This window comes from Struthio camelus, chromosome 6 (assembly GCF_040807025.1).
Source record: "Struthio camelus isolate bStrCam1 chromosome 6, bStrCam1.hap1, whole genome shotgun sequence".
NCBI classification, from domain to species: Eukaryota; Metazoa; Chordata; class Aves; order Struthioniformes; family Struthionidae; genus Struthio; species Struthio camelus.
This window is the reverse complement of record NC_090947.1, coordinates 8,986,122-9,002,757: the sequence shown is the minus strand read 5'-3', so window position 1 is coordinate 9,002,757 and position 16,636 is coordinate 8,986,122. Positions and strand designations below refer to the sequence as shown.

The 16,636-nt window shown below is 41.2% G+C and overlaps 1 protein-coding gene across 8 annotated transcripts in view; it reads left to right on the top strand.

Moving 5' to 3' along the window:
• The window catches only part of INO80D (INO80 complex subunit D), a 38,943-nt gene that overhangs the window by 7,731 nt on the left and 14,576 nt on the right, over positions 1–16,636 (top strand). For all 8 annotated transcript variants that reach the window (XM_068948033.1, XM_068948032.1, XM_009674759.2 and 5 more), the window contains 4 exons: positions 1,432–1,527; positions 1,624–1,870; positions 7,516–8,264; positions 11,465–11,573. In XM_068948033.1, the coding sequence (XP_068804134.1) occupies positions 1,653–1,870; positions 7,516–8,264; positions 11,465–11,573 (1,076 nt within the window). In that variant the 5' untranslated portion in view covers positions 1,432–1,527; positions 1,624–1,652. The remainder of the gene's footprint in view (positions 1–1,431; positions 1,528–1,623; positions 1,871–7,515; positions 8,265–11,464; positions 11,574–16,636) is intronic.

Sequence of the window (16,636 nt, the reverse complement as noted above, 5' to 3'; positions counted from 1 at the left end):
GCTGCGTATGCTGCAGATGTACATATAAAATTATTTCAATAATTCTTAAGGTTATTTTTAAATTTCTAGTACTGTCTTCTGTCCTTCTGCTTGTGCAGCTAGATATAAGTTAAGGAAAGTGCCTGGTTTGTGCCGTTTGCTGAGAAATGCATGATAGGGCATTTTGTTTTGCCCTTGTGACTTAAAGTAGCTTTTCTAGATCCCCAAATGTTGCAGTGCTTGTCTTTTTCTCAAGGCGCTTTTATACAGTGGTATTGAAGGTTTTCTTTCTTCACAAGAGGAAACAGTATTGTGCCTGTGAAGTCTGTGGGCTCCCTCCTTGCAATTTTTTTCTTGCCATTTTGGGCCTTCAGGAGGAAATAAATGGATGAGTTGGTAGTAGGTACCTTTGTCACATGCCTCTAATTTATTACTTATTTTCTGACTATCACCTCTACGTACACTCCTTTGCATGCTGTATAACACATACGAAATATAACACCCGTGAAACTGAGTGAGTACTAAATACACCATGCTGAAAAGAGTTTGTTCTAGTAATTCAGAATGGTCTTTCTGAATAACAGCCGCCTTTTGCAGGCTGGGTTGGGTGTAGCAGAGTAGCTGCAGAGTATGTGTACTGTTAAATTTTACTGGAAGCTGCTTTGGTAAAGAAGGAAATGCTTGCTAGAGGCTCCATAGTGGTGGGAAACCAAGAAGCAGCTTCTGATTTCACGGGTTTGTTATTTTGTTGCACTATAGGAGTCTGTTTTATTAAAAAACAAAACAAAAACCAAAACCTTTTGCAGAAATGACATTTCCGCCCTCCTGGGGTCAATGGGAGTACTGCCTCTGGCATTAGTAATGCCAGAATTTACCTAAAATAAGTACAATAAGATTGGGAAGACTCTAAAGAATCATGCAGACCTTGGGAAGGCCTGCTCATTGATGCCTGCAAAAGTTGTGAGCAACTACAAGCTCTGGAAACTGTTCACTAGATGCGGTAAAGACAGCTAAAGAAAAGCTTACCTGCACTGCCTGATAAAAATAAAATTTTGCAGAGCAAGGATAGTCATTTAAAACGTCCCTGCAATAAGATGGGTTAATGGTACATCAGCATTCAGCCTGACTGAAAGCAAGTGGTCTAATTTGCTGCTTAACCTTTTTTCCACGTGTAGCTCCTGATGATTTTCCAGTAGATGGGTGGAATTTAGTTTAACAGGTTTAAGCCTGGTGACAATATTCCACCCCCCCCCCCCGGCCAACTTTTCCTTTCAGTTTTCAAAGATCTGGGACTGCTGGTTTAAAACTGTTGTGTTGCGTTAGAGGATCTGGCTCGTTGGGTGCTAGCTGAACCACAGGTTAAGCGGCCGCATCTTGCCACTTACGTATTAAGCGGTATGGTCCTCTCTGTTTTGTCTTGACTGACTTTGACCTTTTTGATGTTTTCCTTAGACAATCTGCTTCATCTTGATTCATCATCATTCCAGGATACTGGTGTCCTTGGGGCTCTCTCTTAGCATTGATATGGTACAGAAGATTTAAAATCAGGTATTGTTTTGGGTCCTTCTTTCCCACCACAATGAAACATACATGCATTTTTTTTTTCCCCTTATGTGATTTATCGTAATATTTTGGTTCTTTCAGCTGATGTTCACAAGGAATAGAGTCACGTGATGTATGAAGGCAAACACATACACTTCTCTGAGGTTGACAATAAGCCCTTGTGCTCATATAGCCCCAAACTGTGCAAGCAGAGGCGACTTAACGGCTACGCCTTCTGTATCAGACACGTTCTGGAGGACAAGACTGCCCCCTTCAAGCAATGTGAATATGTGGCCAAGTATAACAGCCAACGCTGCACCAACCCCATCCCCAAATCTGAGGACCGTAGGTGAGTTGTGGTCGCCCCTCTGCAAAGTGGGAAGTAGCTGGGACGCAGGCATGGTTTTTCTTTTAAGATACCGCCCGGCTTCAGGGTGAGGGAGGAGCGGGCCTGAGAAGATTGATTTCCAGGATGTTTCTTTGAGGGTTTCATTTTAAGACCAATAAATTGTATTTTGTTTTCTGTGGGGAATCAAGTACACAGAAAGGGGGCAGTCACTTATTCTCAAGGAAGTTTTCAAGAGGTCATTGCTTTTCTCAAATTCACTGTAAGCTGTGGATCAAACCTGCTGCTCTGGACCTACTGTTCTGATTAATTTGCTCTGTCACTCATAGTACACACACTGCAAAGTGCCTGCTTGTTTGGCCAGCTCTGCCAAAAGCACACTTCCATCTACTTTTGCAGGAGAGACAACTGGAAATGCATACCCCCTGGGCTTAGGGAGTGATGACACACAGGGATGAAGCTGGAGTTACAGTTCAATGTTTTTTACTTGGTTTGGTAGTGATCTGTGGTGTTGGATTACTGGAATAAAATAAATGTTACTTGATGAGAGACTGGCCAGCTAGGATAGTGCTGTTGCCTGCCTTTCTTCTTTATTGCCTCCCTTCCTCTCCCCATCCCTGCCCAAATGAAGATGCCTGAGGTGCCTGGGTTATTAAATGGCTCGCAAGAGATTGTACTTGAAGCCTTTGGAGAACTGGGAATTCAAACCAGATTTCCTGAATTGCAGCCCATGCCGTAACCGCAAGGCCGTTCTTCCTTGCTCTTTAAGGCTTTTTGAACAGCAGTTGCGTTGATGTTGCTTGGAGTGAAATAGCAGAATTTGACTAGTCTTGGCTGCCAGGTATATATGACTTTAATTTTTCAGGGTCACCGCTACGGGTTTTGTCAGTAATCCGGCATTTGATTAATGTATTTGTTAACTATCTGAGGCTTGTTCTGTTACAAACCGTAACTTTTTTCCGACCTAAAATATAAACAAAGCATGCCAAAAAAGAATCAAACCACTATTCACTGACCTTTCACATTATTAGCTGCCGTTCACTAACCTTTTGCATTATTAGCAGTGTTCCCACTGTGCCCTACATATAACTTCCTCCTCGACTCACAGCTCCCTCTCTTGTCTGAAACAACAGTTGGACTGTGCTCTAAATTAACTTGCACTTCACCTGCCATTTCAGTTGAGGAGACTGATGAAGTGAGGAAAAAAACATGAATGTTTGTCAAAAGCTGTAGGGCAAATGCTCAAATGGCACAAGATGAATAACTTGAAGCTGTAATTTGACAGCCAGTGATTGTTTCTTTGCTACTGTACGGTTGAGGCTGTTTGGAAATAAGCTAGCAAAAAATGATCATAGAAATTGTTAGAGCGAATGATATGCTGTAATTTCAGATGCAAGAGCTGACTGAGCCAGAGTTGCTGTTTATGCAGTGGTCATACTTAATAGAAATAATAAGACTTAATGACGTTTCTTAGCTCTCGTATGTTCCCATGGAATTTGATATTTTTCTTTACACCTTGAATTGAGTTCACACTTTAACTTGAGAAAAAATCAAAATGAATATACTGAAGTGTGGCCATGACATCTGGTGTATGTTATATTAGAATAATTCAACTGCATGTCGGGTGTCACATTACAGTACTTGAAGAGGACAGCAGGTGTCTGAAGGAGAGAATAAACTTTTAATTTCAAATGAGAGGATGTGATAGGTTGAAAGAATATTTTAAAAGTCTGTTTCTCAGGATAGAGCTTAATTTTAACAATAACATTTAATGAATGCTAGTGATAAGCCCTGTGCCTGCTCTAAACAGTTTTTTTTTTTTTTTTTTTGGCAGGCAAGCCTGTATCTGTTTCTTAGGAGACTTTTTTTCACACTCGGTTCAATACAAAGATGTTTGCTATGTCTCAGTTCTTCACTTGTAGCTTTCAATTCTCTGTGTATAAAATTACCATCAGATGGTCATTTTGCTACAGTTTTAGACATGTAACGGTATATGATCAGAAGCAGGCTGTATGGCTCTCTGACAGCTATCATCCGAAATACTTGTTAAGATTATAAAGAATAAAATGTCTTAACAGGATATATGCATTATCTGCCAAAAGCCTCATAATCTGTCCATAGATAATTAAAAAAAACTATCCCTTGACCCCATACCAGTGATGGGGTGCTATCAGCCACAAAACTGGTTAATACGCTGTTATGTTATTAAATTTCTTATTAACCATTAACAATCTTCAAATTAAATCTATTAATAGCATGTGGCTTCATTACCTTATCTGAAGTGTAGCTTCTCTGTTCTCTATTCTGTTTTTTAAAGAATATATACTGGATACAGACATGTGTTATATATATCTGTGTTTCCTCTTGAATACGTCTTCTCGTTCCTTCTTGTCCAAATATACAAATAGATAATGAAGTTCAATTAAATTTTTAATGATATTGTTATTATAATTGGCCTAGATTAAACACTTAACCTCTAATTCTCTTCTTTTAAGACAGTTTGCAAATCCTTTGTTGATATGCAGGATACTCTCCAGTTTAATTAGATCTTCCTTTAAACAAGCGTCAGTACTAGCCTTGGCTGCGCTATGAAGCAGAGCGCAGATGTAGGTGGAAAACCTCACCCTGTCGATTCTTGCCCTGGCTGAGATGTGGCAAATTGTCCAGCTGAAGCTTTGGGGGCCCATCAGCTTTTGTGTGCTTCATGTTATGGTAGTTTTAATGGAGATCAGCCCACCCCTCTTGCCGTATGTGTTGACTGCATTTGATCTCACCTGCACCAGAATAAGTGCCTTTGGCACTGAGTAAGGAAGAGGGGGAAAAACTGTATTAGATGCTCAGTGTGAGATTAACTCACAGTGAGAATAACTTGTCGCAGCAGAGCGTAATTCCCATTTGGCTCTGTGCAGGGCCAGCTTCGACCTAACAGGTTTCATGCTCAGAGCCATGTGAAAGGGACTGGGCTACTTCCAGGTGCTATTCCAGTCTAGAAGCTGTTTAATCTGTCTTTTATGGAGCATAAACTACAAATGGCTTCCCTACCATTACCTGCAATCCAAAGAGTTTATTGCCTCAGCTCAGCTGGATATAGGCTGGTTCCAGCAGAGCCAGTTCATATCTGCACCAGGATCTGCAGCACTGCATAAAGTCGGAGCCAGTTTGGGCCAGGGCCAACTGAAAAGCCAATGTGGAACCTAAAGGGCTGGGAGACGCAGTGCCCCGGTGCCTGACTGGCGCTGCGTGGGACCAGCTAGAGTCTGGCAAGGCCGAGGTTGAATTGGCGCTAATAAATTATGCCTAGCCTGAGTTGACTGTATGTGGAGCCACCCAGAGAAGGCTTAAGTGCCCTTCCCCGTTTCTTCTTGCCCCTTTTAGTCCAGTGGCCAGGGTGCATCAGTCTCCTCTATGCTGGCAAGCAGGGAGTTGATACTCGGAGCTTAAAGCATAGGTTCCTCCAGCGTACTGGGGAGCGCGAGTGCAAATGATCTGCATTTGCATTGTGTCGTAGCCTGACGTCCATGGGCTTGTGTCCAGAGGTGTTGCCCGTGTAAGATATTGTTAGCTTTCAGTGTTGTGTTATTGTCGGTTTTAAGAGGCAAAGCTTTGCTCAGCCATATAAAAATGCCAGAGCATCAAACGACCAAAACCCTTAGTACCCTAAAACTGAGAGATTGTTTACAAGCTAATTACCTTTTCATAGGTTTATTCATCTTGCCTTTACCTCCTGGCTCCTGCACAAGCACAGAGAGACAATATTTAACGTGCAGATAGCATTAGGGAAGCATTGAAATTGAGCAAAGCTTTTTTATTGGAATAAGGAAAGAAAGAAACGTTTTGATTGGGTTTAAGTCTCGTCTGTTTGTTTTCTTTTTTTCTGTCATACTAAAAGTGCTGTTCGAACTGATCTCAGTCTTGTTGAAGCACAATATTAAGAATGTGCTTAATTTTAATTATGCAACTAGTGCTATTGACTTTAATGGAAACTTTATTGAGCCCTCAGTTGTAGCATTTAATTTTTAAAAGTGCATCTCTCAATATGAATTTTATGACATATCAGCTCTGTGTGTGTTCCAGTAAAAACTTCACACATTGCTGGCATTCATCTTGCCTCACTGAGATTTATTCATTACTTAATTTCTTCATTATGGTAGTTGTATTTAGACAATAATATGTAGCAGTACTTTTTTAGCCTTCTTTTGATTTGTGAGTCCCTGAGGATGTGGATCCCTCAAGAAACTACATATATGGAGATTGCTAAATTTCATATATGAATTTGCATTTTCTTTTTTTTTTTACCCTTTGTGGACCTTTTAGAAGTAGTTCACGCATTGCTCCCTTCATGGGTGCAAACATGAAGTTGAAGCTCACTAAACTGAAGTGTTAAGCTTTCTCGTTATTTGAGGGGTTAGGTTTGGGCTTCGTTGCTGGTTTGTCTCTGTGAAGACCAGGAATAACTTTGTTTTAGCTTGTATTCACATTTGTTCAACGCAACTCACTTTTCTCAGATTCATACTGATTAGATGTTAGAGAATACCTTCACGGCTATATCCTTAACTTACCCTAGAAATGTTTCTCTGCTGCTTGGTGTAGACATCACTCTCTCTGCAAATCTTTGTTTTCAGTGGTAAGCTGCAGGCCTGTGACTCTGCAAAGGCAGAAGCGTGGTTGCTGGTGGGATCCCACAGGGGCAGGAGAGTCTGCCTATATGATCCAACCCTTTTCCTGCTTTTATACGTTCCTGTCATCTGCTTGTTTTAATCAACCAAAGATGAATTGTTTACTTTTTAATATGTTACCTGTGGCCATAAGTTGTCACTCCTTTTCTCTTCCTAATTTTCAAGGCACACCTTCCATGGCTTTTTCTATTTTTAATAACATGACATTAGAGCTTTTTTATTTTAGAAGAGCTCGTAATCTGTTTTTGTGGTTTGTATGTGTACACATTCATGGCATTGTGTAAAAGCTTTCCAGCAGCAGAGAAAGTCTTTTAAACTAGATTTTTTATTTGAAGACTATTCAGCTAATCTTTTGGATACGATATGTTAAACAATTAAAACAGAACTTCAATTTTAAGCTACTTGTTCATCAAAGGCAAATAGTGGTCCTTCTCAGTAGGTGTCTCTATAGTGAGATTGTCCCTATAAGCATCTTCTTCCAACTGCAACGGAAGTCGCGTTAAAAAGGTTAGCTGTTTGCAGTGGAAGAGCAGCCAGTGGAAAGGAAGCGGTCTTTAGTGTACTTTTTCTTTGGGAGCTTTTGAAATGGTTCTGTATGGTCAGAGTTAATGGCTTGAGTTCTTACTCTTTCATGCATCAGACGGTCCCATTTGTTTTTTTTCATTTTGTGAATATTTACCCAATAGAGAGTAAACATTTTGAATGGCAGTGTGAATAATGTGTGAGGAGTTTTATATCTGAAGGTTACAAATTGCAATTTGTGTAAGTTTTTTGTTTTCAGTTAAAGGTTGGGAAAACAATAATTATCTGTTGTATTAGATGCAGTTGTGTACTCTTTTTATAAAACCTCTTGTGTTTTGATCTGATTTCTCGTGAGATGGGTGTATGTAGGTCTCCCTTTTGTGATATGTTTTATTCAGATTTTGGCTTACAAGAACTGACTTAAGAACCTGCTGTTTTTACTTTTCCAAGGTACTGCAACAGCCACCTGCAGGTACTTGGCTTCATACCGAAAAAGGAGAGGAAGAAGAAGAATGATCCCATAGAGGAGGTAAAGGTCAGGCATCAGATGGATGCTATGGCCTTCAGTCTGACAGTGCCCACCCTGGCCTTGAAGATGCCCAATGGACTGGATGGGATGTCCCTCTCCCCACCGGGGGCTAGGCTTCCCCTCCACTACCTGGAGGCAGAATTAGAAGACCCCTTTGCTTTCAACGAGGAAGATGATGACCTAAAGAAAGGGGCAACAGTGAGGAAAAAGTTGCAGAGCAAGTTGGCTCAAAACCGGCAGCGCCAGAGAGAGACAGAGATTTTGAAAGTTCGCCAAGAGCACTTTAGCCCCCTTCCTGCACCTTTGCAGCAGCAGCCTCTGCAGCAGCAGCACTCCCATCTGCCACCTTCATCAGCTTCGTTAAAGCCGACAGGGCTACCGCAGGGCGTCGTCTGCAAGTCACCTCAACCTCCGAACACCAGCCTACCAATGCAGGGAGTGGCACCCACCACACACACTATAGCACAAGCCAGGCAGTTGTCTAACAAGAGACCTCTGCCTCTCCTGCCACCCGCTAGGGCTCCTGTCACGGACCCTCCGAGGACTGATCGGGTCCTAATGAAAGCCACAGCCTTCTCTCCGCACTCGTCCTGCATGAGCCGGCTACAGAGACTGGTGAAACTGTGCACTCGAAAACAGCAGCTGGACACTGATCTGTTTCCGCATTTAGGTGGGTAGATAATAACCGCGCGGCCTTTCCCCCCTCCTTCTGTTGTTTGGTTTCAGGGCAGTGAGGTAGTATCTTAGTGGTCCTGTCCTGCATTCCGGCGTGGTCCTTACCGAGTAACCCCAAACTAGGTAGTCGGTGCTTTCTTTAGCCCTCCTCTCTACGTAAGGAATGCCTAGACCCATCACGCGACAGTTTATGGCATTTTTGTTGCGTGTTCTTCTTAACGTGCGTTTGAGAAGTCAGACTGCGGTGGTGAAAACGTTGCTTGTGTGATGCAGACCTCCTACAGAAGGTTTGCGACTTGAGTGCTAAAGACAGTGCCAGCCGTGGGTGGACAAGGTTACACTGAATACTGAATAGACAAGTGCAGATTACCAAATGTGTCCAAGTAAAAATTTGGAGATTTGGCCCATCGTTCTGTGCGTAGGCAGATATCTAGGTGACTTGGTTAGGAAATTTGGAGAACAGGAGGGTTTTTCCTGAGTGGGCCTGTCTGTGTGCAGAACGTGGATGAACAAAAGAAAGGCTGTGCCGCATAGGAAGGCAGTGCCATTAGAGAAGCGAATTGGAGAGGCAGAGCCACGTCCACGTGTCGGTCCAGAAATACCCTCCTCCTTCCTTATTATCTAGAAACCATAACAATCAATTATTGCTACTTATGAAAATGTAAATAAATATTACTGACTTGCTGCTATGGGAATAGTACTCTATGAAGTTTTAAAAAGGCAGCTGACCCGGTGGCTTTTTTGTCTGATTATGAATATAGACTTAGATACATCTAGCTGTTCTTGTTGTCCCCTCCAATCTCCAGAGTTACCTTACTTTTCTATTTAGTTTTAGATCGTAATTTTCTAGCAGGTATAATACTGAGCAGAAAGTTAGGGAAACGGCAGTCAGTGTGGTATATTAGAAGAGGAATGCCGTTTGTGGTTTGGTTTGGTTTTTTGAAGAGACTTCAAATAAATCTGGAAGTTCTTTACACAGCGTCTTACTTAATCACAAGCATCTGTAATTTTTGCTATTTCAATTAACTCTTTTTTTAATTTGCTATTAAGATCTGCCCTTTGGCACTTGTGGGATAATTTGACTATTTGTTCAGAAGATAATTAGCATCCCCCAGCATGTCTCTGAAGGACATGGCTCTGCAGAAATCCTGTTTGATCCTATACATAATGCAGTTTTTCTAACGAATAGCAACTCCAGAGTCACTGCCGAGTGTCACAGCCCCAAATAGGTTAGAAGGGGACCCGCCTTTTGGGCGGTTGTGGAAGGGTCACTGTCTGTGTTTAATGTTTTACGTTCTCAGGTGGTGGTTGCCCTGAAGACAATATGTTTCCTAAAGAGGCATAGTTTAGAAAAATGATTAGACCTATTAGTGTACAATTATACAAATACTAGAATAAATATGAAAATGATTGTATGCACTTAGAATATTTTATATTTGACGCATTAACAGCATTCACTTATTAATTATGTCAGTGTAGAAAATGTATTTGTTATTTATTCGTAATGTGGTTTAATATGAAGACTGCTTATGCCGATTGAGAAAATTTTAGGATTTCTGTTTAACAGTAGAGCAGTACTAGAGATAACTGCTCAGGATCTTTAAAAAGGTGCACTTGGCTTTAAGCATCCTTTCCCGTAGAACTATGTAATGTGATGTTTGTGTAGCTGCAATCTTCAGTGTGAGCATAGCTGAATCTGGATTAGATTTTATTCCTTTATTTCCCTAGTGCCCATTAGAAGAGAAAAACCCCAGCCTCTGACTTTATTTTTAAACTTTGGATAAAGACTTTGTTACACGGAGTCCATTGTGCGTATATCTTTATCTGATGATTAAGTTATTTTTTCTTTCCTGTATTGAAGTGGGGACAATGAAAAGCATTTAAGTTGAAAATATATTTCTGGCATTTCATCAAATGTCTTAAGGTATTTTATTTTAGGTCAAATGGGTATCTTAAAACTAGATACTAAGAACTATATTTTCAGAACCTTGCTGATGTTCATGAAAAATAAGGTTTCTGATATTTTTGCTTAATGTTAATTAAGTGTTGCTCCTAAATAATGAAAATGCTTCTAATAACTGTATTCCAAATCAGCGTTTGTTTCTAACTCTTAAAGTAGGTGCCCAAATACTGATGCGTTTCCCAAATTCTAAACATCTGACTTCAGAGTCATCTTGGGTATACATGTTTTATTTTTTAGGAAAAACAAAACGTTCCCTAACTCTGTCCCAGCTGCTGCTCGATTTTTAAGGAGCACATGAGGAAGTAACGAAAACAAACAGTGCTGTCTTATGAATGTGGCTGCATTTTTTTTTTTCCCCACCCCCCTCCTGCTGCAAGGAGTCAGCAAGAATACCACTGGATGTGAGAGGGAGAGTAGGAAAAACTGCAAAGGATGATGCCCCAGCTGAAACGTTCCACCTGAGAACTTCCTGGAGTTGCTCGCTTTCTAGCTGTCCTGCTCAGTCTGAGTACCTGAGGCTGCTGGTGCCTACAATGAGTTGATCCTACCGCATTGTCATTAAGGGAAAGCATGCTGCTTAATGCAAGTGCATGACTATTTGCATCTCTTTTCTTAGCTCTCTTTCCATGCTATTTTATACATTTGGCCGGCAATTACAAAGACTGAGCAGAGGAACATCCTGTGTAGCTGCGTAACCATCTCTGTCCGTGCTGCTCTGTCTGATGGTTTTTCTGTTCTCCATGTGTTTTGGCAGCAGGAGCACAGGGTTTAGAATATGAGCAAAAATGAAAGTGGAGCTATGTGACCTATTTAGATCATATAGTGTTAAAAATTACCGGGCAGTCAGGTCTTTGTGGCAGGGACCTCTCTCTCATCTTGTCTTTAAAGACTTCATGCGCTTCGTACGAAAGCTGCAGTATTTCCTGTAGGTAGGAAGGCTGGTGATTTTGCTTTCATTGTTTATGGATAAAGAGGCCGATAAAAATGTTAAAAAGGAAAACTGGGAAAAAGCAGTGCACAGTATTTTTACACGGTAATGAAACTGTTACCATAACTTTTCCTGGGTAAATGAGAATTTTATATGATTTAATCAAACACAATTATGCTTGCAACTATACTACACAGGCTTAGAACAAGCAAAGACTGTTTGTCTGTAGTGCCATAGGTTGCTCAGAGATTTATGTGAGGTGAGTAGACGCTTCATCCAGCTTTCATGTTTTCAATTCCCTTAGGGCTGGATTGGTCTGAAGACAGTGGAGAAGAGTTGGAGGATTCAGAGCAAACCTCCCCTTACCAGGCTGCCTGGTCTATCCGAGAAACCCTCGGCTATGAAAGACACGAGTGAGTATGATTCTTTAGTATGCGTACTGGCCATGATGCAATAAATTATGTAAAGGCGAGCTTTACTTTAAGTGGAGTCAGTGGAAATTAAGCACTTGTTTAAGTGCTTTCTTGAAACAAAGGATTGTTTGAACTCATTTGTTTGTAAGAGCCATGAAGCAGCTTTCCGCCTTCTGTCCCAGTTTCCACCTAATGTGGAGTCCTTTGTGCAGTCTGCTATCAGAAGGATGCATCAGCAAAGAATTTAAGCTTGTTTGCCTAAATTTAATTGAGTTGAGTGGGATTTATTCATGAACTTGGGTGCCTAGCTGGATAGTGATACTTCGTGAATTGGAATGAAATGAAGGGCGTTATTCTTGTTTTTTCTTTACTACTATTTGTGAATAAGTTTATTAGTAAGCTTACTGCATTTTACTTGCTAATCTTTATGATAACTATGCTGGATGTTTGTTTTAATGCATTTCTTTGTCTTTTTGAAAGATTGTGGTATTTCTTTTAATAATTAAGAAGTGTTGAGTAAACCTCTGTCAAATAGTTGGGAGCACTGGAATGAAAATGTTCTGACTGAAGGGGATAAACACAGCAGGTATCTGCTGCTGGTGCAGAAAAGCTTACAGTGTGTACGTATATATATGTGTGTGTGTTTCTATGTATTCACACACATAGACAGTGATACTGATATCTGTGTGTGTGTGTGTGTGTGCATATATATATTTAAATACAGACAGACATCTATATAATTTTATATATACAGATAAGGCATGAATCTGTGAACCCACAACAAGGTATGATAATATGTGTCCCTACTGATGTAAATTCTAAGGTGCAAAGGTAAAGCAAAGCATCCCAAGCATAGTATTGCAGCATTGAAGTTTAAACCACAAGAAAAAATGTGGGAGGCATGTTGCTAACAGAAGGAAGTTTGGGGTCTCAGCAAGGTTTGATTGTGGTTTCTATGGTAGGATTCCCTTTCACTGTGCAACTAGACTTCTCGGTGTTATAGCTCTCTCGTATTTGTATAATCTTTAAATATCACGGAATAACAAATTGAAATTCTGAAACTTGCCAAAACTTCTTACCATCTTTTAAGGTTGTCTACAAGGTGAAGAGCAGAGCTGTACCTCTGTCAAGAGGACAGACACCAAAATGATAAATGCTGAAAGACTTCAGTAAATCAGAGCTTAGTAGCAGCGTGCAGATGTTTATTTTTCTTTTTAAAAAGGGTATTTTTTTGGTCAGCTCTAAAAGACCATTGCTTTTAGGCAGTCAGCAGTCAGAGAAGTAGTGAAGATTCATGAACATTAGTTTTACTTAAAGGGTAACTTTTTAAACTAAAATGTTTTGGGAGAGTAGAGAGAATTGATGCTTCCTCCCTGCACGGTAGGAAAATGGGAACAAGTTTTCAGTACATCTTTAAAGTCGTACATGATTTTCAAAGCAGGTGACATGTCTATCACGTAACTTCCCTTACACGCGTCTCTCTGTGACATTTGCTCTGGTTCTTCCATAGATCCCTATTTCTTTGTCAGGTTCTAAAGGTCAACTCTGTGTGTTTTGTCTTCTGTTTGTTTTAACTTTCTTTGAATTCTTCCTTCTCTTTTCACGTATTGAGAGAAAATACTACTTTGTCTTGACATTTTCTGTTCCTTTCTAACGTTTTGTGCACTTCAGTTGAACACCGTCTTCACTGATGATGGTGGATAAATTTTGGTATAGTACTGGCAGATCCTTGTGTTGCAAGCAGTCTGCCTAGTCTTAACTCTTTAGCAACTTTCCTTATTTTGCTTATTGATAAACGTTGGCACGTTTGCTTGATTTCAGCCTTCTAAAACTTTTATTTCTACTCTGCAAGCTTCTGTGGAGATTTTTATTATCTGAAATGTTTCACTTTGACATCTTTGCAATATGGTCTGTCTGTTGCTGAAGGTGAGTTAGTCCAAACTATTCCTTGGGTGGTTTGGTTTATTAAAATAACTTTGTCTTACTAATCTGGTAGTTCAAATGAATGGCTCCTACCTTAGCGAGCCAGTGGCTTGTTACTGCTCTGAATTTTGGAGGTTAATACTACCAGAAAACCTGTGGAAATCTTTTTACCGAAACCTTGAGATTCTGAAATCATTTGTTACTTACAGTTTTTCGTAGGAACTAGTAAAATTAAAGGCATCTTTTCCCCGCTCGCTTGTGTTTGGGCTTGCGGTCCCTTTGGTGAGAGCGACAGCTCTCTACCAGCTGGCTTCGTTCTTTCCTTTTTCGTTCGACTCCGTTAAAGTGAGCAGGAGGAGTGCTTCTCGGTGTAACTTCTGCATTCCTGACCAGCTTTCAGCACTTCTCGTTGGGTGACGGTGGGGTGAATCCTCTTCAGCTTTTGTTGGGCTTCTTGTGTGATACTGTAGCTGCTCCTAAGCTCTCAAAAATCACAAGGCTGGCTTAAAATTAATGTCTTAACAGTAGTGCGTTTTGAGTTCTCTTGCCTTCTGGCCTTTTATCCTGTAAAATTCACAATGCAGGATTTACCTGCGTAAGCAAAGGCTAAATATTTGCCGTTACGATTCTTTGCTTTAATCTAAAAAACTTGGGGGGGGGGGGGGGGTCTTGTGTAGTCACGGGATTCCAGGGAACAGGGCTTTAAGGCAAGCACACATGTTTTAAGTTCAAATAATACGGACGGTATTAGCACGGCACTTACTCTAGGCAGGCAAAGTGGCAGAGAAACCTGTCTTGGATGGGAGGAATCCTTGGTAGGAAAAGGTTTGGCGAGAAAGCTGCTGCGCCCGCTTTTTGCTGCGCGGTGCTGCCTTTGGTTTCCCCAGGAAGAGCCCGCAGTAGTTCCCTCCGTGTTTGCGCGTGACGAGCTGAGAGGGAGCGGTTGGGAAGGAGCGGTCTGGATCATTCGTGAAACGGTTTGCATAGATCTGCAGAAACCTTTCGAGTGCTGAGGTGCCACACGTTAAATTCAACCTCACGAGTGATACATCATGCAGCTCATGAGAGTCAGCCAAACAGCAGCTGGCTACGCTTGTAAACTTGATTGTAAAAAGACAGCAATAAAAAGCGCCTTTCGGTTTCAGTGCTTGCCTTTTAAAAAAAAAAAAAAAAAAAAAAAAAAAGCGCGGTGCTATTTTTAGGTCTCTTTGAACATATGAATATGTTTGGCTGGTCCTACTGGCCTGAGGAAAACAAAATTCTGAATAGGTATTAGAAACCGTTTGCTTCAAAACAAACCCTTATCCGTTGCAGGCACGATTTCTTTCTGTGTCTTGCGTATATGTCTTCATCTTGCTTCTTGAAATGATCTCATAAATTTCAAGTCAAAATGTATTAAAACGCTACGACTTTTTTCTGCCTGTTTCAGTGGGAGGTGAAACGCTTCTCTCCCCGCTCCCCCAAAGAAGCGCTTTTTTTTTTCCTAAGGAGGTTTCCTTTCTTGTCTTAAAGTTATTTTGTAAGTGTGTTTTAAAATGAAATCAGTAAGTCTACAGATTTGTTAAAATAACTCTCCCTAGACTGGGTAACAAAATATCTTAGACAGCTGACCCCGTGAGTGTGTGTGTGTGTATTCCTCTTTTCTATTAACGAATTAAAAAATGAAAATCTGTATTGAGTAGATGACAATTACGGTGCTCTAGTCTGGTGGTTTGTTCAAGCAGGCGTTTTTTTCTTGAGTGATCTTAGAAATGTATTTTCTTTGCATCTTCACGGTGAAAATGTTTTAACATTAAACATGTTAAATACTTTTAGCATGTTGCATTTGCTGCTTATCGTTTAATTGTGGAGGTTAATTATGTGCAGTTTATGCTTCTTGCTAATAATCTGTAATGTCTTTTAACAGACAAAATATAGTACGGTTGACTTCCTGTAAAACTTTATTTAAAAAGTGCATTTGTGCCAGGGCAGTGTTTGCCCATGGGGGGTTTTTGCGGGCAGCCTTTGAGGAGCTGGATGCCTTTTTGGAATAGTCTCTGAAATGTAGCCCGAGGGTGGGTAGAACAAGGTTTTCCAGAAAGGAAAGCAGATCTTAGTCGTATTGCCTTTCAGGGACAACTGTCATGCCTGGATTTTACTTTGTTAGTGAATATCACAGCTGGCGTTTTGCATCCCTCCTCCTGAGAGCGAGTTAGGCGGTCCGCTTTGCTGCGCGCGGGTTTGACCCGTGTCACTTCATTCAGTCCAGCTGGCCAAGCTCTGCGGCCTGTACCGTGCAGGGGGGGTTGATCTGTTTCATTTGTTGGGGCTGGTTTTCTTCCCCCTCATCTCCCTTTCACAGGTAAAGTCAGCGAAACGTTCCTCAGTTCCGTGAGGGAAACCTTAAAGGACCAGCTAAACAGCCTGTTCTGCTCAGGTGCAGTTTACTCCGTTTCTCCTTGAACAGAAGCCTCCTCCTGCAAACTAGTGCTTGTTGCGGAGGACTCTCTGGTAGCTCAGTGGACCTGGTGTTTTTAACGAGTCCCAGTGACGTTTCATTGTTTCATGATTTCTTCTTCATTTAGCTGAACGTGTTGATATGCTTTGGATGGTCTTGTTGATGTACGCCTGGACGTTCGTAAAGACAAGAAAGATGGGGGAAAGGCTTTCACGAGTGAACAATCTGATCAGTCCTCCCTCCCTCCGGTTATGGCTTAGCACTGGTCTGATTCTTCCCTCAGTGCCTTCTGAGTTAAACCTTCATTTCTTCTGTGTGTGCTGTAACTCAGCTTTAACTCTGCAGTAAGGACGAAGCAGTGTTTAATGTGAGAAATCTCCTAACAAAATAATCACTAGTACTTTAGGAAGAAAAGGGGAATCCATCTCTTGGAAGCAGGTTGGTGCAATGATGGCAGCTTTGCTGGTGTTGCCTCCTACGCCAGTTTTGCTCTTGACTGCATTGGAACTGGGATTTCAGTCCAGGCTTATTTGACTGTAAGAGTTGCAGGGTCATGTTTGCCTCATAAGCCAAGGGATGCATACAGGTCCCGTTAACGAGAAAGCTGAAGTAGCCCCGTTAAAGTTGCAGGCATTTCACTGGTATAAATCTAGGGGGAGAGAGAGAGAGTGCAGAGCTTGGTGTTAGTTGTGTGAGTGTGTAT